Raw genomic sequence first — 21,514 nt, 5'->3', positions numbered from 1 at the left:
AATGTTTAGCTAAAAAAGTAATTTAAATGGACTTGAGATTGCTCTAGAGAATCTTACTGCATATTCATCTCAGAAAGAGACCTCTAATGATTGACAGAATTTGGCATGTTTGTGGATGTAGAACCACTAAAAACAATAAAACATGTTCTAACCAGATGGCTTACAGAAAGGAAATCAGTGTCGACTGCAGCAGATAAATTGTTGATCTTTTCTTATGGGTACAGATAATAGAAACAACAACATTAGCTAACTTACAAAAATCACAGTAAACTTTACACACAAAAATAATTATGAATAAAGTGGTTTCTCACTGGATGAAGAACAGAACAGGTATGTTATGTAGGATAGTCAAAACACAGATACTCAACAACGTTACAACAGATAAAAAGGCAACTCAATACTCATTTGACAGAAAAGAAGTAAAGTCATAGGGTACAAAAAACTGTGATCAATGTTTTAATTTTTGCACTAAACATTGCTTGCATTCAGTAATTCTTCCATAACTTGCCAGTTACAACATCGTCACAGCATTCTGAACCAAAGACCATTACATTCTCATCTCCAAAGACACAGAGAGCATCAAAGAGAATGGTGAACATGTAAAATGTTCCAGTGTTCCCAACTACATTTCTTTTTTGACACAGTTGGCAAACTTGTTGGCATACTTAACAAAAGGGCAAAGAACTGAACTGGATAAGATTCAACTATCTTCTCACTGCCGATGGTAGACTCACCAAAATAGGTTTGAATCACATTGCAAGTTTCCTCATACATCTCTGACATTAACCTGAAGAAGGGCTCTGTGAAGCCTGAAAGCTTCTCTCTCTCACCAACAGAATCTGGTGCAATAAAAGATATTACTTCATCCAGCTTGTCTCTCTAATTGTCAGTAACTGTGCTTTATCTGTTTCCTGGGCTATTAAATGAGCACCTTTCATGGCTACCTACAGTCCCTTGGCAGAAAAAATGGTGGACAACTTACTGCAGTTCCGATAAAAGTGTTCTTTTAAAAATAAAACTTTCAGACAATCAGCCAACTTTTAAAAACAAAAATAGTCATTTTTGTGAAAGGAGTAATTTGAGTATGAAGCAAGGAAAGGGTCCTACTAAATAAGTCTCTCAAAAGTGGCACATTGCACAAGTGTAAATCTACTGTACTAATATCCCCCCAAAACTTGATGCATTTGTCCTCTTCCTTATTGATCATTTGGTATCCTGGAAATAGAATCACTGAAACAGAACAAAGCCAGAGGATAAATGTCTTTCAGTCTTAAAACCAAAACCAGCTCAGCCTGCCCTGCCTCAATGTTTTCTTTTGATGAATCCCTCTGTTTCACCTCAGCCATTATGTAACAGCAGGAGCTCATTATTCAGACACACCATTCGCCTCCATGGGCTTTCTTACAAAATTAAACAAAATACTTTGAAAATGTCTTGTTTCTTAATTGTGCTTCCAACATCTCATTTTCAGGGAAAACTTCCAATAGTAGATAATACTCAGCACTACAGGTGACAAATGTGGCTAGCTAATGGATCAATACTTGCTCAAACACTTTGCAGATTATATGATAGCAGAAATAGTGATGGCTTCCGAAGTACCCCTCTCAAAACATAAAACACAATGCAACCTAGCAGCATCATTTCTGAGACAGATTAATTGTGTAGTAAATGACCTTGAATATTTTTCATTTTCAAACCACTGAAGTTTTCACAATTTTCCATTAAGTTTGACTAGATCGACTAGAATTTTGGAATGTGTATATGTTGTTGATTTTACATATTTTTTCTGTTAAAAGGTTCATGACTGTTTCCAAACTCATTCCAACGATAGGACACTACATGTAGATTTAGTGTTGCTTGATTCCTGAGACTTGCCTCGGAGAGGTGAAGAATGCCCTGAACTGGAACTCAAGAGATCTGGGTTCATCCCCAATAGTGCCACAAACTCACTGTGTATCTTTGGGCAAATCACTAAATTTCACTGTACCAGTTCCCCAGCTGTAAAATAAGGTCATTAACACTTTCTTTCTCCCACCCTTTATCTTGTAAGCTCTTTGGGGCAAAAAACGTCTCTCTGTGTTCGTGCAGCGCCTAGCACAATGGGATGCCAGTTTTGGTTTCAACCTTTAGACACTACCTGGAATATAAAGAAACACACAAAGACACACTGGCTTGTCCTGAACCTCTGACATTACAGAGTGCTACAGTGACATTCTAAGATGTACGCTGAGGACAAATGGACAGAATGGTTTAGAAGGCCTCCAATGACTAAGTCAATGTTTTCCATAGCGCATTGAGGAGCTTAGACATGTTTCTTATAAAAACGTGAAACATTATTTACAATTACAAGTGCTATGTGCTAATAAACATAGCATGGCTGATAAGAAAACAGAACTACAGGCTAAATTAGCATATTCATGAGGTTTTAGAAAGCATGGCTGTTCCAACGTTCAGCATTTGTGACAGGTTTGTAAATACTACAGGTACATTTTTGCCAACTATGTTCTGGAAATAAGGTGTCAGGCGCCCTAACAGAAATATTCTGAATGCTTTAAATACCCTAAGGCTTAAAATAATTTGTTTTATTTTAAGAAGGAACCAAACATGAAAGGGCAAAGGAGGGGGAGGATTATCCAAATAAAAAAAGAAGGGCATACAGCCAGCCATGCAGCCCTGTTGCAGAATATTACAAGATGTGCAGGAGTCTTGGGCTACAACGCAGACTGGGAATCCAAGTGCTAAGCCCACAGACTCAGGGCTTGTCTACATGCGGAAATCTCCCAGCATAGCTATATTGGAATAATTATTCCACTATAATTTTACCAATATAACTACCTCGAATGAAAGTGAATAGTGTCCGCTCAGGGACCTATATCAGTATAACTATAGCAAAGTAATTATTGTGGTATGCCTGGAAATTTTCCTGTATAGACATGCCCTCAGACTAACATATGCATCAGAGACAACTCTTTTCCTGTCCCCAGATGTGACAACACCCAGGAAATAAATGGTGGTGATGCAAACAATATATAATGTGCACAGAGGTACAGACTATTTTTTAAAAAGCTACTGTGTTCTAAGTACAACCCTTTCTGTTTTGGCTCTATATTTATAACTAAAATATGCTTCTGCATTTTTTTCTTAAAGTAGTTAAGGGACACTGAAGGAAAATGGTCTTTTATAATTATTTAAACTAAAAGGTAACGCCATAAGACATTATTTCTTAGAAAACCCTGGAGTCCCATTTATTAACCGACAGCAATTTGGTGTTAAATGGAGTGAAATACAAATTGAGTGTTGCCCTGAAATATTTTGCCACCAGACCACAACATGCTAATGAGATTTTGCCCAACCTTATGAATATTAATTCAGGTGGATAGCGTTCTCAACAGAAACCTTGAGTCAGTGACAAAAACCTACATAAAATAGGAGTTCCTCCTTATAAGGAAAACAGAATATATTCAATTCTACTTTTCCCACTTTGTGCTCTCCAATGTTAACGTATGTTTAGAGTCCATTTTGTGAAGTGGAGACTCCACCTAATCATTAATTGCCGCCCTAAAATCCTTGAAAAACAATTTTGCAGCTCTAAAGCACTTTCCATAAAAGGACCCCAGAGCATTTCACAAAATTAAGGAATTAAGGCTGGAATTTCAGAAGTAGCCTAAGAAAATTAGGTGCCCAAATCCCACTGAAATTCAGTAGGAGTTAGGTGCTTAACTCCCTTAGGCACATTCTGAAATCCCAGCCTTGTTTTTGTGGATACAGACTAACACAGCTGGCCCCCGATACTTGAATCCTATAGTCTAAACACTTGAAAATGCTTTTTTAAGAATTTTTTTTTCTAGTATGATCGGTGCAGGCTGCTCATTTAGAAGCTGTGACCAAGAATACTGTGCTTCATATGTGCTATGGAAGAATGGTACAATCATTTCTTTCACGTAGAGAGCTCCAGAACAGTCCAGGCCTTTCTCACCTTCAGCTTAGACTAATGGAGTGTGCTGTACACGGAGCTGTCGGATCAATCAAAAGCGCAGAATAATGCTGCCTACTTATTAGGCAATGTTTTATATAATAAGCACATTTGGTCAGTAACTCTGTAGTCTGTACTGGCCAGTGATTAAGTTGTGGGTTAAGTTCAAAGTTTTGGTCCTGACTTCCAAAACCTGAACCAGTTTGGGTCTTGGTTACTTGAGGGAGTGCCTCTCTCCCCATGAGACACTGATGCAGTTTTGATCAGTGGAGGCAATCAAGCTAACCCCCTTGGTTTGAAAAGGTGATGGCTGGTTGCAAGTAAAGCTGAGCAAAATTTTTCTGCCAAAATTCTTTTTTTGCTGAAAAATGCTGTTTCGAGTCGAATAAAATATTTTGCAAATTTGTGTTGAATTCACCTAATTGTTTCAACCACAACAAAAAGTAAAAGAAAAATTCGGAGAAAAATCAAAAAAGTTTCATTTAAACATTTCCAAAACAAAATTATTCAATTTTCTGATTCAAAATGACATTTTGCTTTGAAATTTATTATTTTAGAAAAATTAAAACAACTCAAAACCAAATCCAAATGCTTTGTTTTGAGTTCAACAAAATGTTTTGTTCAACCCTGTATGAAATCTTTCAACTTTTAGGTCTGCCAAAATTTTTGAAAAATTTTCATTTTGGGTCGACCCAACGCAATTCCCCCCGCCACCCGATTTATTGTAATGGCCAATGAATCAAACAATCAGTTATTTACATAGCTCTGGTTGCAAGGTTTTCTCTATAGGTGTTTGTAACTCTAGAATTCAATTTCTTCCTTAATCTACCAGAGCCCAAACTAACTGACTTTAAGGGCATACTGCTTAGGTTTTTTGGGTTTTTTTTTTTTTTTAGTTTTAGCAAGGGGTGGGGGTTAGGAATAAGAGTGGTCCTAGGAGAATATCTGTGTTTCATTAATGGCAATCCGTTTTTTGGATTGGTATTAACATATGATTCAAGCAAGCAAGTCTGATATACTGGGTGATTTTCCCATTTTGTCTGTTTTATATTATTTTTATATAGTACCTAGAATTATTAGGATGGAAGGCTTTTATACTTCATACTATATACACAACACATATCCACACAGGCTGGGATCCTCAAAAGGGCTTAAGGGGAAAATATACGAGGCACATAGACCTATATAAAATGTATATACCTCCCTTATACATGTAAAGATACATACACAAAGTTATTGTTGAGGGGATAAAAACACGACAAAACACAAATAATGAAAGACAGAAAATGTTTTATGTGCAGACTGAATTTAAGTTCTTTGCACAATAAAGCATCAATAAATGTTTGATGAAGCTATTTATGTCAAAGTTTAGGCCAAAATTAGGCACCATACATCAATAATTACTCACCTAAATACATAGCCCCCATTTCTCAGATATTCAATATTTTATCAGGCCACTTTTATTTAGGTGCTTAATGTTAGACACTGAATTCTGAAAATGTTAGCTTAATGAACTTGATTACCCTACAAATCACAGGATGTGAACATGACCTTGTAACAAGCTGGCCTTCTCCTCAGCTCCCAAAGGACTCTCTGCCACACCCAGAATCTCTTTTCTGGCAGTTGATTTCCCAGTATAGGCAAAACAAACAAAAAACAGTTCTTCAGTCCACTCTGGGTTACAGCTCCCAGGGTCGTCCTCCCCTCTTTTACCTCTTCTCACTGCTCCCAGTTCTTGCAGCTCCCAGGGTCTGATGAGGTCTCTCCTCCCCTCTAGGCCCAAGTGCCCTCTTTAACCCTAACTGGGGTCAGCAGACCAGACACAGAGTGCACTGGTCCTGCTCCCTCTTAAAGGGCCAGTGGCACCCTGTAACAGACCTAAAGGTGAATTGCACTACTAAGTTGATGGTATAAGGAAAACAAGACTGATTAGATGGATAGATTTATAAAATAAGGGTATTTTGGTAGAAACTTGGTAGGATAGTAGACAATCTAGAATTTAGGGAGAAATGCAGAATCACTGCATAAAACCCTTTTGTTTTTTAGACTCTGGGGAAGGTACATATAAAACTTTACTTTTAATGAAGAGAAATGTTTTCTCTTTCACTGTGTCAATTTCACTTCATTTCTTATTTTGTGTGTCTGGCAGAAGGTTTTGTCATCATCACCGGAAGCAAATTCATCTCCTGTGACATCCCCATTTGGAAATCACTCAAGTGACCACTCAAGAATCATCTCAGAGCTACTCAGTCTCTCTTCGAGAATGTTCTTCCTCTAAAAGGTAATAGTAATTGAAAGGTCTCATGGGATATCACCTAATGCCAGATAAAGGAGATTACAATCTGTCTGTTCCTCAATTTTAGTTTCAATCAGCAATGCTATCTATAGCAAATACCCCTGTTTCTGACAACAGTCTTCTGAAAAAATTATTTCATATCATCTATAAAATGCTTCTTTATCTCTCAAGCTCTTCTACCTCACTATATATTATAATGCAGGTGAAGTGACAAAGGCTATATTTCTAAGAGACCTACTGTCACAAATGAACAACTTTATGCTCTAAACACAAATCGGGGGCTAGGGTCTTTATCCAGCAGAACACTTGAGCACATGCTTAACCATAAGCATATGAATAGTCCTGAAATGTGCTTAAGTGATCAGTGCTTTAAAAGCCTCTTTTCTATGCCTCCAGGCATGTTTTACATCAGTTCTCCTTGATAAGAAGTCTCTGTCTGGACATCTGCCCTCATGGTAAGGCTCCTTCAGTACAAGGGCTTTAAAAGAAGGACTTGTTTCCAGTGCAGTATTAGTGATGCTAAAAAAGAGCTCCAGAACTCTGGGTATAACACTTGGAAACTTTTCACATGAACCAAAGGGCTCTTGTGGAATATGCGAGCTGTGTGATACCCCCAAAGTTCCTGAGGACCCAGCGCTGCAGCACAGTGCAGACTCCCCTTTGGCCCCTTTTGGTTACATTATCCATACTTTTTTCATTTTATATTTCTTGCTCATGAGGATTAAAGATGAAATATATGATAAATGCACACACAGTAAAGGATTTATATTAAGAAGGATGTCATACAATTATTTAATTATTAATGTTTGGTATTTAGTAGCCACTCAATTATTTCCCATCCTTCCATTTTTACTAGATTGGTGAAATAAATTACTTGATCTTGCCATAAGTTTAACAGTGTAATTTGCTGACAGGTATCAGATACTCAGAAGAAAATTGATAAGCATTTTGGGAGACTGTTTTTCAACATATGCCATTCTAGGGCACATAATACATGAGAACTGTTTAATATATGCATATTTCTGATGATTTAGAGCACCTTTTGAAGTCATAGGGTTTCTTGTACATCCAAAAAGTCACTTTTAAGGTGAGAGGTTGACTAGACTACTACTAATACATAGTTTTCTTAATTTATTTTTAAATGATGTTCCAAAAAATTGTAACACGTGCCTTAACTGTGCTCAGTTTTGGGGTCACTGAGCTAATAAGAGCTACTTGTAATAATCAGACTTACATAAGAGATTACAATCATTGTCTATATACTGACACCATTAACAGAAGAGAATAGGGAATGATAGCAAAGAAAGCTTTCATCCCTTTACACACATATACAGGAAAAATATCATTAAACAATTTATGAAAACAAAGTGAAAGGGAACATTGTGCAGATAAGACAGTAATGTAAATGTGAATTTCATTATGCAAATTAATTAAATTATGGAGTACAAGATCAGCTGTAGCCTGGTTCTGATAGGTAAACTTCTGTTGTGCTCTCTCATATAACCCAAGCCCCTTCCCCTAGCAAAACAGCTTTTTTGTTTAATACAAACAAAAGCCTTTCTTACAAACACAGGAAGAAGAGGTTTCTCCTTTTAAACTATGTTTATTTATGAATGTTAGGTGCAGACCCTCACAGATTAAATGTTGCTTGGTTCAGAAACTCATCAGCTCTATTCTGTTCTAAGGGGGGGAAATGTTTTAACAAGAAACTTCCCACCATCTGAGCATCAAAAACCAGGAAAAATGCACTGCTGCTTACGTAAGCATCATTTCTGAAGTCACTGGGAATCAGGCTGTGTCTCAAGATGACCAGAGATACATTGCTTATTGTGTCAGAAAATATAAAAAACGGCAGGTTTGCAAAGCTTAAAAAAAAGAAAAGAAAAAAGAGACGGGAGAATTTAACTATTATTTTTATATTATGCAGAAATATAATGAAAGAATTTGGTACAAAAGAATATATATTTAAAGATGTGATTAATTCCATTCCTATTCAACAAACCACTCAAGCATGTGCTGAATTTGGCAATGGATATTTTGCTGAATCAAGGCCTTAATTCAGAAGGTGAGTGTGTGGGCCAGATTCTGAGATAGTGGAAACTAGTGTAGCTCTCCTGAAGTCACTGGTGCAGTGTTGATTTACGGCAGCTGTGGATCTGGGCCAATATTTAGAAATGCATACAGAATCATGCTGAAAACATGCTTAAATATATGAATGAGTTTATATGAGAATATCTTAAACTAGGCCTCCAAGAAAAAGAACAGGGTAGTTTAAAACATTTGCTTCATGTAAATGGATTGGACTTGCCAAAAAGTTACTTTTTATGCAGGCATATGATCTGCTAGAGGAAAGTTAGACTGAGTCATTGGATACATCAAAGTCAAAATCCAGTGAATACAATTACTGAATGCTGTATGAACAAGAATGATACCTACATTCGCCTACTGCCATGATTTCAAATTTTAATTACACAAAAACAGCTAGTAGCATCAGTGACTGAACTCCGCAGATTACCTTGATTGCTCTGTCATTATCTCTAATCATCTGCTGCTTCTCATCTTCAAACTTTTGTACAACATCCTGGAGCCGCCTTTCTGCAGCAAGCTGCTGCCGGCTGCTTTCCTCTGTCAGAGAGGAAATGGTTGTCTTAAGTTCAGCTACGATCTAAAAAGAAAACAGCATGCTAAAACTCCTTGTTCAGTAAGTGGTATGTATTTTGCATGTATTTATACTTGACACAAGAATGGAGTTGGCAAACTCCACTGTGCAAACTAAATATTTTAAATTAACATATTACACACTGGCAAGCATGAAATTCCACACAGAGAAAAGGAATATAATAAAACTGTGAATGGCATAAAACTGCTGAACACAAAATATTTGGAAGAGTTTTCCACTATAACATTCCATAATATTTACTCATCAGAACAAAGCACATCTGTGATCTCAAACATATAAGATGTTTCCAGTTTTCCACTTCACTAAAATGTCTTCTTGGGATTTTTAGCAAGGCTTCAGAACTTTCTGCACTATAACAATCAAAGAACACTGAAATAAACATGCTAATAGCTCTTTGTCTGTTTGAAAGATACATCATAGTTTGATACTGTAGATAAGAAAAAGTTGTACTTTACATACTTAACTGAAATGTTAAACTTGACAGGGCATTCCTGTGTCGTTGGGAGGAATGTATTTTATTTAACAGTAAATTTGAGGTCTGGTTCAACGCTCATGGACTTTTTACATGAAACACCCATGATTTGTTGACTATCTGAAATCTAGTTGTTTTACCCTTTTTATCACTGTAGAAAGCCATATTAAGCCACACTTCGGGGGCATATATTATAGAATGCTATGCTTAGACCCAAGTGTCCTGATCCAGCAAAGCACTTAAGCACATGCTTAACTTTAAGCATGAGAGCAGACTCACTGACATCAATGCAACTACTGATGTGATTAAAGCTATGTTGCTCTACTAGGGCCATAGAATCCAATCCTGAAAACATACGAATAGTCCAATGATAACAACTGTACTACTCACACATGCTTCAATGTTTGCAGGACTGGGCCCCTAGACTGTAAAGAGACATAACTATTTTAAGGCCACACTATTTAATTTATTTAGGGGGAAAATGGGAGGTTTCAGATGTATATCTGATATGATTATAAATAATGTTATAAAATATTTTTAAATAAAAATATTGGAATCATGGGGAGAGGAGAAGGGAAGTAATTTTTTTTAACAAATGTATTGTGAATTCATTTCCCTACAGTTTGCTAAGGGATGAAAACCAGAAAGTGAGATAGACTATAAATAAAAAGTGAAACTGATCCTGCCAGTTTCAGTCACAGTGGTCAAAAATGCCAAAATATACAAATGACATAAATTGCAAAATTAACACTTCTTATCTTGTTAATAATCTAAACTTTTATCAGTATCCAGTTTCATATGGACAGTATCCCTTTGAACTCTTATTTAACTGACAACTGGTTAGACTTAATGCTTTCATAATTTTTAAGGGGCAAACTAATTGTCCATAAAAACGTAAGGGCATGGATATTGGAGAATCTCTAATTCCTGCATCTACATGAGCAGGGAACATTATGGGGTATTAATATCAGTAACGTCTGTAAAATACAAATGTAAATTAAGAGAAAGGCAATATCAAGAATGATAAATGATCAAAAATGTTCTCCTTTATGTGGAAACTTAAGTTTTACATTATTTGGGTATAATTAGGCATCTGCAATAACAAGGAAATTATCTTTGAAAAGGTAAAAAAGATTGTAAATGGCCAGATGGTATGGAGCAATATAAGAACCTACATAAGAACTTGCTATTCAGTCCTTTAGAAATGTTCAGTTCTATATTTAAGTACTGAGATACCGTTTTCTACGAGTAAAATCAATGGGCACAAATGTAGAGCTAATTTGAGCAACTGCAACTCCAGTAAAAGTCTGTAGTCTGAATTCAGCAGCAATATAAATGGTAGTCTGGGTCAGAAAATTAGCACCAATCTGGCATTTACTGGGTATTTAAAACGGAAGTAGAAGAGGGTGGTAACAAATGTAAATTGAACTCATTTGACAGAAAATACAAAATAAGTATAAATTACATTACTTTGCCATTTACAACCAATGCGTAGTTATATCACTATGTATCTGCTGAATTTTGTCCATTTTATTTAGGGTAACAAAAAATAGTAAGTTGGTTAAAATGCAGCAGTAGGAGAGGAAAGCACTGACATACTGGGCAGACTTCCTCTATTAGAAGTTTACTGGGTTAAGAACCTGGACATACATAAACATTTAAAAAATATTTTAAGAAAATCTTGACAAAAGTTGCCAGACAAGGAACTGCTTTGGGCAGTAATTCTCAGGAAAAAAAATCTAATTGTTTATTTTGTGTAAACTTCAAAGAGAATTTCCGGGAATATCTTCTTTGTGTGGGTGTTAAAAGTGAATATTCCAAGAGGCCAGAGAGAGTAAGATTAGGCTGATGTCAGCAACATAACCAAATGGAAGTTACAAATGACCTATTATTAATGTTAAGCTACAAAAAATATATTCAAACAACACTAAGGGTCTGATTCAAACCCACAAAAGTAAAGAAATTCAGAATGAAACCCCATCTTTAACTCACCCATTGTATCAAATAACTGTAGCATACAATGTATGGTCTGTAAAATCAGCCACTGTTTAGAAAGCCCTTACAATGGTTGTCACAGAATCACCAAAAGTAGAAACGTAAAAGATTGATTAGGTCATCTAGTCCAACCCCCTGTAATAAAGGACATTCCTTACAATATATTTGTTAATGCAATGTCCAGTTTCCTTAAATGGGTCTCAAACCACTTCTCTTGGGAGACTATTCCACAGTCTAATAAATTTCATTACTATGAAGTTTGTCCTGATCTTCAGTTTAAATTTTCATTATCTTAGTTTCACAGTTTTATTCCTTATTACTCATATAGTCTTTTTGTAACATCCTAAGCTATTTCTCTCCCTCCTTGATGTTTATACCTTTTACATATTCAGAGCTGTTTAGATATCCCACACCTGCCATAGACACAGCAAGGTATTACAGAGTTAGTAGCTAAGGGTACGTCTACACTACCTGCTGGATCGGCAGGTAGTGACTGATCTATCGGGGATCGATTTATCATGTCTAGCGTAGACGCGATAAATCGATCCCCGATCACTCTGCCGTCGACTCCGGAACTCCACCACGGCGAGAGGCGGAAGCGGAGTCGACGGGGGAGTGGCGGCCGTCGATCCCGTGCCGCGAAGACACGAAGTAAGTGATTCTAAGTCGATCTAAGATACGTCAACTTCAGCTACGCTATTCTCGTATCTGAAGTTGCATATCTTAGATCGATTTCCCCCCTCCCCCCAGTGTAGACCAGGCCTTAAGGGAACTTCAACCTGAGTCCTGAATTTCTTTATATTGATGTCAAACTTTCTATTTTTGAGGTTTGTTTTCTTTTTATTTCTCTTCATGGTGACATAACAAATGCAAGAGGATTTTATAAAAAGTCTCTCAAAGAAGTTTTTAAAGTCATCCCACTTTCATGTAAACGCATGCACAGAAAATATGCATTTAGATTATTTTAGAAATGTATATTATTTACCTAGACATAATAACTATATAAAACATATTTACAAAGTTTTCTGATAAATGTATAGTGCCCTAAATTTTTAGTGCAGCAGACTTGAGAGTACTATGATATCCCACCACAGTATTTATGTCCACAGTTTTGGCAATGTTCCTTTGAAAAGAAAGACTTTTGAAGGTATAAATTAAGATTCATTATTATTAATAAATTTCAAAGTGTTTCTGGCTTAACAGTAAAAGAGATGATTTGTAACTTCCATGTTGCTGCCTAGTATGTGGGCGCTTGAAACATTCCTTATATTTGTTGGCATTAAGGGAATATCTGACCAATATTACTTTTGCTGAGAATAAACTTTTATAACCAAACTCAAGGCTTCATTTGTGGTTGTGAGACTCTTGCTTCTCAGAGAAGAATGATGGCTACATGCAAATCCTCATGACAGTTTTTACACTATTAAAATTTTAACCTTCAATTGCATCTACATATTCTACCATTGTCTAAAACCATGCACTAGGAGCATGTTACTGGTATGCTGTACCAATATACTACACTGGCTAAGTGCCCCTAGTGTTGGCTCAGCTTATACAGACAAAGCTGTGCTTTTACTGATATCGTTTATTCTACCACTACTTCCTCCTGCACCAAGCGAAGGAAGCTATACCAGTAAAAGCACAGTTTTAACAGTGTAACTGCATCTACACTAGAGGGCTTTGCTGGACTAGCTATCTCGGTCATGGATCACACCTCTTCACTCCCCCGATCAACACAGCTGGTCCAGCAGAAGTCTGCAATGTAGATGTAACGTAAGTTTCAATACCATGTGCAAGTTAAAATGAAGGTTTAAAGTACTCAAAAGCAATTGTGAAGAATCGCTTACGACCACCTTTTTTTGGATTGACTGTAAGGGTAAATTGAATATACATTTTCAGTTCCCATGTCAAGGGTCATCAAAAAAACATTTTACATTAATGAACAAAAACTCCCTCAATTAAGAAAAAGCAGTTATCTTTTATGTCATGATGTAATCTAGAATTCTTTTTAAATGTTTTGGGCTGTTAAAAAGCTATGTCAGCATTCAGCAAAATTATTGGATTGGTTACAAACAGTAAATATCAAAACTGCATCGTTGGGCTCAAATCCTGTCATCAGATATGTGGCCAAGAACTGCCTTGTAATAGCCTATACACTTTATGGTTATGCAAGAAACCTTTGCTGTTTTTACAAGATGCACGGTTATGCAGGCCTACATACAGGGCCAATTTTGCCTCAGTTCTCATTGACTGTTCTCATTGACTCATTGTCAATGGTGCTCATGCTCCCGGCAGGATCTGACTCCCAATAGCTAAGAAACAGCAAGCTTTTAAAAAAGGCTTTAATTGGTCAGTTAAATTTTCTGTTTTTTTTTTTTTTTTTTTAAAGTACTGTAATAACATTTGGGAAAGGCAATTGATATTTGATTTTGGGGGAGTAGCAGGGAGTTTTGAACATAAAAAAAATAAAGTTCCAGACTAGAAGTACGGTAAATACATTTTTCATTTTAAGTTTCCAAATCAAGCTTACTAATTTGAGGTTTTTGTTTTCATGTTGCCTACCTGTGAAGATTTGGCCAACTTCTGACTGTATTCCTTTTCAATCTGCTTCAACCTGCTGTTGGCCTGAAATAGACACACACACACACAAAAGGAAACCAGATTAGCTCAGATGAAGAATGTGTACAGACACTTTGCCACTGACCCCTACGCTTGGCACCTCATCTACATGCCTATCACTAAGCAGCTGGGATCTGTGCCAATTCCAACGCCCTTTTGTGGCAGCCAGAAAACCACAAGGGATTGTCTTTGATCTAGGGCCAACTATTCATCACTTAAAAGAGAGGAAAAATTGTACCTCTGCTGCCAATTATTAGAAAAACATAAAGGCCTCTACGGATAAAAAAAAAAAAAAAAGGAGGGTGAGGGAGAGAGCGAGAGAAGTTTATCAGGATGACTTCATCTCTGTGAGAGGAAAAAAGGGAAGAAAAAAGCCACAAGTTCCAGTGGAGGCTGTGAGGGTTCAGTGTGACATGTATTATATGTTTTCATGTGCCAGCTGATGTCTGCAAGCTCCTTTTGTCAAATCTTACATTCTTTTTTAAGACTGCTGCTATTAAACTGAAAATCAAACCCAAGATGCATCTGAACCATTTGGGCCCTCTTTGACACACAGCTCTTTCCGCCTCCTGGCATATCTTTTATATCTCAAAGATAAGGAATAAAACAAAATTGGAAACAAGGCCACTTTGTTGTTCTGATATCACGGGTAATTAAGAAGCAGGTGTAGCTATAATCTAGTGAAAAAAAACACAGCTCTTAAATTCACCATTAGTTTTCATCCAAACTAAGGACACAATTCTGAAATGGGTTGGAGTTTTAAAAGCCATTGTTGTACTATATCTGATAGACCTGTCTCAAAAAGTTTCCTCATAAATGTTCTGTAAATGGTTCTCGTATTCTTGGTTCTAAAATTTGAGGTTAAATGTCTGAGAAAAATGTATCTTCCAGTAAAAGAGTACTCTGAAAGCTGAGTTTTGAAGCAAGTCTAGGGCGAGCAGCCTTTCAAAGTGATCTTATGCAAAAAGTTCTGTTCACAACACTAGAGAGGACAGAATCCATCACAAAGCCCTGATGCAGCAGCTGGCTCTGCGCAGACAGACCCCAATGTCAGTGTGGAGCACTGCTGAAGCCAATAGGGCTCTGTATGCGCGTAGGGGCCCTGTGTGGAGCCAGTTGCAAAATTGGGATTTAAGGCTCCAAATCCTGTGTATGCTTATGCATGCATCTTCACTCAAGCGAATAGTCTGATTTACTTCAATGTGACTACACATGCTTAAAGTTGCAGACATGCATAAGCCTGCAAGATCAGAGTCTTAATGAATACACATTAAAATAGTACAGAAAATGTGAAACAGCTATTCTAGTGGAATATGAAAACTTTTACAATCAATGCCCTTCTAAATGCTATTTTTTAATGTAAAATATATTAGTCACTTAAGAAAATTTATATTTCACCAAAATATTTCATTTTTAAATCCCAAATTTCTTCAGATTTAACTAGTACAAAGGTGTAAGATGCATAGATGTTTCCATATTTAACTATTATATGGTATGAAATACCACTGCTCTAAAGCACCATCAGAAACACTTTTCTAGTGAATGAGTATAATTTTTCAGTCCAAGGGAGATGAGAATGTTACCATTTAATTATAGGACTAATCAAGTGTTCTATATCATGAGTGGATGCGTGCCTAAGATTCTATTAATGTCTCTAAATACTGTGTTCCTGAAGTGAAGTAAACAAAGATTCTGAAATAACAGGTGAATTACATTTAAAAGTAACCTGTTTATCTAATTTAGGTAATCTACTGAATATGGGGTCCACTCAGTCCTAGTCAATATACAACATAGTGATGGGTTAATTGAAGAAGAATTTATTGTGTGGAAGCATCACACAGTTTGTTCCAATCTACACTTCTTTCTGCATTTAACACTTTTTTCCTTAATAGTCTTCTGGTTTCAGATCACTTATTGACACCACTGTGGGTCATAAAATTATTGTAACTGGCTGTTTATCTTTAGGGCAAATTAAAAAAATACTTACTGTAGTAGAAAGATTAAGTTACTTTATACTCTCAGAAAGATTTTTCATACACACATATATATAGATAGTGTGTGTGTGTGTGTGTGTGTGTGTGTGTGTGTGTGTGTGTGTGTGTGTGTGTGTGTGTGTGTGTGTGTGTAGAGAGAGAGAGTTGTTAGCAAGACAGTGCAAAGAGTGTCACATTACCCTTGTGTTCACTCTTAATCAGCCTGAGACTGAAGGACTTCATCTCTCATATAGTCAATTTTATAACCTCTTGAACCCAAAGAAGAAATCTTAATACATAACACAGGCACACACACCCATAACTTTCACAAACATATCAGAAGTTAGTCCACACCGAACAGAGCTGGGGTAGCCAGTTTGACAAACAATGACCAAAAAGATCTGAAAAAGAAACTTGCTAAATTTCAAGGCTTTATTCCTAGCGGAACTCAAACCTCTATAATACTGTTTATAGTAATCTGATTTAAAATGAACTATTGTATTTAATTTTGTAAAACTAAAGACATTATAACAGCTTTAATAAGATGGCATCAGAAGTGCAAACCAACCCTCAATAGCTCATTTACTGCTTTTCTTTAAATTAATCAGTTAACCCCACATTTTTATATACATGTTAAAGCCTAAACTTTCTGAGGTGCTCAGCATTCACAGCTCTCACTGAAACCAATAGAAAAGTGAGTGCTCAGCACACCTGAATATCAGGCTCTACGTTTCTCAGGTTGGGCACCTAAAAATCGAGGCATCTAAAACTAGTGGACACTTGAAAGTATATGCCTCAACTTTTATATGTAGTTCTGCCCCATTTTACAGGACTGACATCATTGCAACCCAGGCTTTAAAGCTGGTGCTACGTAGTATGCAATTTCTGCAAGTTATATCACACTAGTCAATCAAACTGATTTTTTTTTGTTAAACTTATGGTGACACACTGGGGATCCTCTTCAATTATCTTATGTTACTCCAGAACATATGACACATCCCCATTTTGCACAGAACCTGCACCCATATTCATTTGAGATCTTTGACTATGGGCTGTTGCTTTGTAGCCTGGGAAGGCAAATCTGCCCCTTGCCAACACATGGAACATGGCTGTGCAAAAGCGCTTTTACTTAGTCTTTGTGCCGGGTAAGCATTTTTCTATGAAGTGCTTACATATAACTACACCTCTACCTCGATAGAACGCTGTCCCGGGTAGCCAAAAAATCTTATTGCGTTGTAGGTGAAACCGCGTTATAGCGAACTTGCTTTGATCCGCCGGAGTGCGCAGCCCCCCTCCGCCCCCCGGAGCGCTGCTTTACCACGTTCTATCCGAATTCTTGTTATATTGGGTCGCGTTATATCGGGGTAGAGGTGTATATGTAGAAAATATAGTTTAGGATTTAAATTAAATTTATCTTGACAAATGAGGAGACTAAAAATGGAATGGTGAAAAGAAGCATCAGTTTTCATGGACTGTTTCAAAACTGAGTTCAACTGTCATAATAGGCCAACTCTATCATGTACTATATGAAACATAAGCTGCTTCTGTATTAATTTTAGCACATTTCCTCATTTTCAGGTGACGTATTTCAGAAACAATGATGAAGAGAAATCAAACTGGATAACAATCCTTTGGAAGGTCAGACAGTATTCATTAAGGTCTAACTTCATAGCAATGGACAGCAGGGTCAATACAGTTAATGGTCCTAAAACCTAGTTTTTCATGTGCTTTATGTAACTTCTGTAATTCACATCTGGCTGAAACATCAGCTATGATGTGCATTTTCATAGCAAAAGGGCTTAAATTCAATAAGCCATGGTAGTTTTTGTTTAGTTTCACATGTTTTAAGACAAACTTTAGTTAAAAATGACTTCATTATGAAAATATTATACGCACTTAGTTTATGTTACAGAGTAGAGTCTTTTGCATTACAATAAAATATTTTATGGCCTTGTTACAGTTTTTCAGCTTTAAAAAGCAACTACAGTTTTGTAACAAGTTTCATACATCTATAATCCATACTGTTTATATCCAAACTAGAGATGCTAAGTAAAACTGTACTGACTTCAATGGCACATTGAATACAAACAATTTAATGGTATTAGACCCACAGCCTACATTATACGATGTTTGAAATATTGGATACTATGTTAATGAAGACTGAATTTTATTTTCTTCTTTTCATGAAATACAATAGTACTGTTAAAAATAAAGGAACTTAAACATAACAACCAATTATGGGAACACACTCCAGAAAAGTCTGAAAAATACTGTGCGTTACCAAAAACTTTCATCTACTTTTCAGTAACATCATTGATGATTAGCAAGATATTTGTGTATAAAGAGAAAACAACTTTTAATCACTCCATTCTTCCTGCCTAACTCACTCAATGGAACTATGGTCCTATTTTAGTGACATTATAACCACTTACCTTGTGGTCACTTCTGATTAGAGCTAGGTGGATTTTTTGGGGGGAGGGACGAGGGGAGCAAATAAATGAGAGAATGAGAATGAGAGAATAAAAAGAGTGAGAATAACTCTATAGCCTGACAGTTATGGCACTCACCTAAGATGTAGGAGACCCAAGTCCTTGCTCCAATAACAATTTAATTATTTATAAAATGTGGAACAGCTTCAACAGGAGAGATTGACAAAGACTCACACCAAAATATCCCATAGCTTGTGTGGCTAGGACACTCTTATGCAATGTAGGAGATCCAAGTTCAAATCTCTTCTCCATATTAGGCAAAAGGGGGGACTGAACCTGTGTCTACCACATTCCAGGCTAGAACCATAACCACTGGGCAAAAGGTTATAAAAGAGGTCCCTCCTTTGCTTTCGTAAAAATGTCAGATCAAAAAGAAACATTTTGACCTGACTTGATATTGTTTTTCAATTCACCAAAACAGTTAGAAAAAATGGTTTTTGGTTTGATCCAAAATGAAGCTTTTTGTCTATATTTTGGCATTGCCAGCAAACTGAAAAATCCATTATTTGCCCAGCTCTAGTTCTGACATTATAAACACTAGATTATAACTCTCCTGAATGAGTCAGCACCAGAAGGTTACTTATGTAAGTCAAAGTTTCTATTTATAAACAAATATCTTGATGAGTAAAAGCGGAGAAGAAAGATAATGACAATTAGAGTTGGTTCTGGCAAAATATGTCTTTTAGTTTCCAAATGTGGCAGGGTTTCTATGAAATGTTAAGGCTCTTACTTCTGCCTATAATAGCAAGAAATTCCAAGTTTATGATTTTGTCCTTAACTCATCCTGTTTTGCCTGGTTACTGCAGAACATATGGCATTCAAAATCTCCCATTCTTTGGAGACATCTACAAAATGTATGCAAAATAAGGTCGGTTAATGATCAAAAGATAAGGTATACAGGTGTAGTGTGCATAATTAGGGTCATATACTGCCTTCAATCCATGGAAGTCATACTGATGCCAGTGAGAGTTGCACAAGCAGATTAAGGGATATATATTGCCTACAGTTTTTTCCTTCATCCTCACAGACCTAATGATTCTACTTCTAGGCCAAGAAAATGAGGTGGACAAGCACTGGTTTGTTCAGTGCTAGCATGGCTAAGTTATTCAATCATCATTCAGATAATATTTCAATGGTGGAATAAAGTGCAGGACCTCACTGCATACCTATGTTTGCTTTTTAAAATCTATTTTCATCCTCCTTTAAGATTCCTGTGCCATGCAGCAGGTGATAGTGTTTGGGATTGTCTACACTGGCAGCTCTACCTTTTTAGCTCTGAAATTGATCTCCCCCATGATGGCATGTGAAGACTGACTGTGAGCCCCCAGCCCTGCGGCCAGAATGTTCATATTGTCACCAGCAGAAGACAAGCAGCAGCAGCAGCTTTTAGAGCAATCAGAAGAGGCAACATAAGCAATAGCAAGAGCAAACTGCAAAACTATGAAATCAATTACTTATTACATAGAACATTACAGGGATTTATCACTCTATTGGGCTATCCTATTCCTATGTTACAAACTCCACTGTGAAGCACGTTTATGGGCCCTGATTCTCCATTGTAGCTAAGGAGCTCTTGATGCAAGATTGGTGGGGGCAAAGGAGAAGGCATGGGGGATGCAAAGATATCCTAGGGCTGAAGACTACTCTAATTTATGCGGACTGCCAATAGGGTGACCAGATGTCCCGATTTTATAGGGACAGTCCCGATTTTGGGGTCTTTTTCTTATAGAGGCTCCTATTACTCCCCACCCCCTGTCCCGATGTTTCACATTTGCTGTCTGGTCACCCTAACTGCCAATGAACCCCAGGGGTCATTTCAGAACCTGAGGACCTGCTGAGAATAAGGAAACCCCAGCTAGATTCCCCAAGTCAGCACCTGGGAGGGTGGAGAAGAACCCACTCTAGCTGCCATGGATTTCCCATATCCAGTAAGAAACCTTCTCAAGCGCTGCTTTGCACCAGAACAATCGTGCAAATCAGCCCCAATGTAGCATAGAATCCGCACTATGACATTCAATTAGATAACAAATAATTGGGGAGGATGGGGCAGAGACAGCAAACGACTATTTGGTGGGAGCTTGGTATTTATATTTGAAATACACATTTTTCTAATTGTGCAAAAAATCCTATCCAAACATTAATATGTGGTCATCTGTTTAGATCAGGGATCTCAAACTCAAATCAACACAAGGGCCACATGAGGACTAGTACATTGACCCGAGGGCTGCATCACTGAAACCTTTTCATACAATGATACAAAAGTATAGTCAAAAATGAAGAGTAATATAGTATGCTATTAAAAGTCAATGGATTAACTTTTTAAAAACTGTAATGCGAAGAGGGGTTTTAATACAATATAAACACCTGTAACTATTCCTTATGTGGTCAGTAACACCGATGATCTACACTAACAGTCTATCAACATAGCTGTAATGGAAGGAACTTTTAAAAGTAACTATTCATACAAAATGCGTTGCCACTTTTAACAAAGATGCTTCCCAACTACTCACAGCAAAGAATCATACATGCTGAACTTCATACTTCAGACGGTTTGTCCAGTCCATGAGGCCCCGCCCCTGCCCCACCTCTTCCAACCCCTTTCCCGCCCCCATTCCAACCCCTTCCCCAAAGTCCTTGCCCCAACTCTGCCCCCTCCCTGCCCCTATTCCAACCCCTTTCCCAAATCCCCACTCCGGCTCCGCCTCTTCTCCGCCTCCTCCCCTGAGGGCACCGCTTCCCCGCTCCTCCCCCTCCCTCCTGGAAAGTCCTAAGCGCTGCGGGAGGTAGGTGGAGGAGCGGGGACACGGCGTGCTGAGGGAGGGGACGGGGGGTGAGGGGGAGCTTGGCTGCCAGTGGAGTCGGCGCCTATGGCGGGCCGCAGGGAATAACTCTGCAGGCCACAGTCTCCTGGGCGGTGATGGGGATGGGAGGAAGCAGTGTTAACAAACATAAAAATATCATTTTTCACAGAAACAGGCTTACTAGCTAGCAAGTCTTTAAAAAAAAAAAAGCCACCA

At 37.4% G+C, this 21,514-nt stretch overlaps 1 protein-coding gene across 1 annotated transcript in view; it reads right to left on the bottom strand.

The window, feature by feature from the left end:
- Positions 1–21,514, bottom strand: part of CEP112 (centrosomal protein 112) — a 303,594-nt gene that overhangs the window by 41,173 nt on the left and 240,907 nt on the right. The window contains exons 21-22 of the mRNA XM_065415534.1: positions 13,979–14,041; positions 8,785–8,934 (exon numbers count right to left, since the gene is read on the bottom strand). Coding sequence (XP_065271606.1) covers positions 8,785–8,934; positions 13,979–14,041 — 213 coding nt within the window. The remainder of the gene's footprint in view (positions 1–8,784; positions 8,935–13,978; positions 14,042–21,514) is intronic.

This window comes from Emys orbicularis, chromosome 13, assembly GCF_028017835.1.
Source record: "Emys orbicularis isolate rEmyOrb1 chromosome 13, rEmyOrb1.hap1, whole genome shotgun sequence".
NCBI classification, from domain to species: domain Eukaryota; kingdom Metazoa; phylum Chordata; order Testudines; family Emydidae; genus Emys; species Emys orbicularis.
Note: the sequence above shows the minus strand (reverse complement) of the source record. Positions and strands in the feature narration are given on the sequence as shown.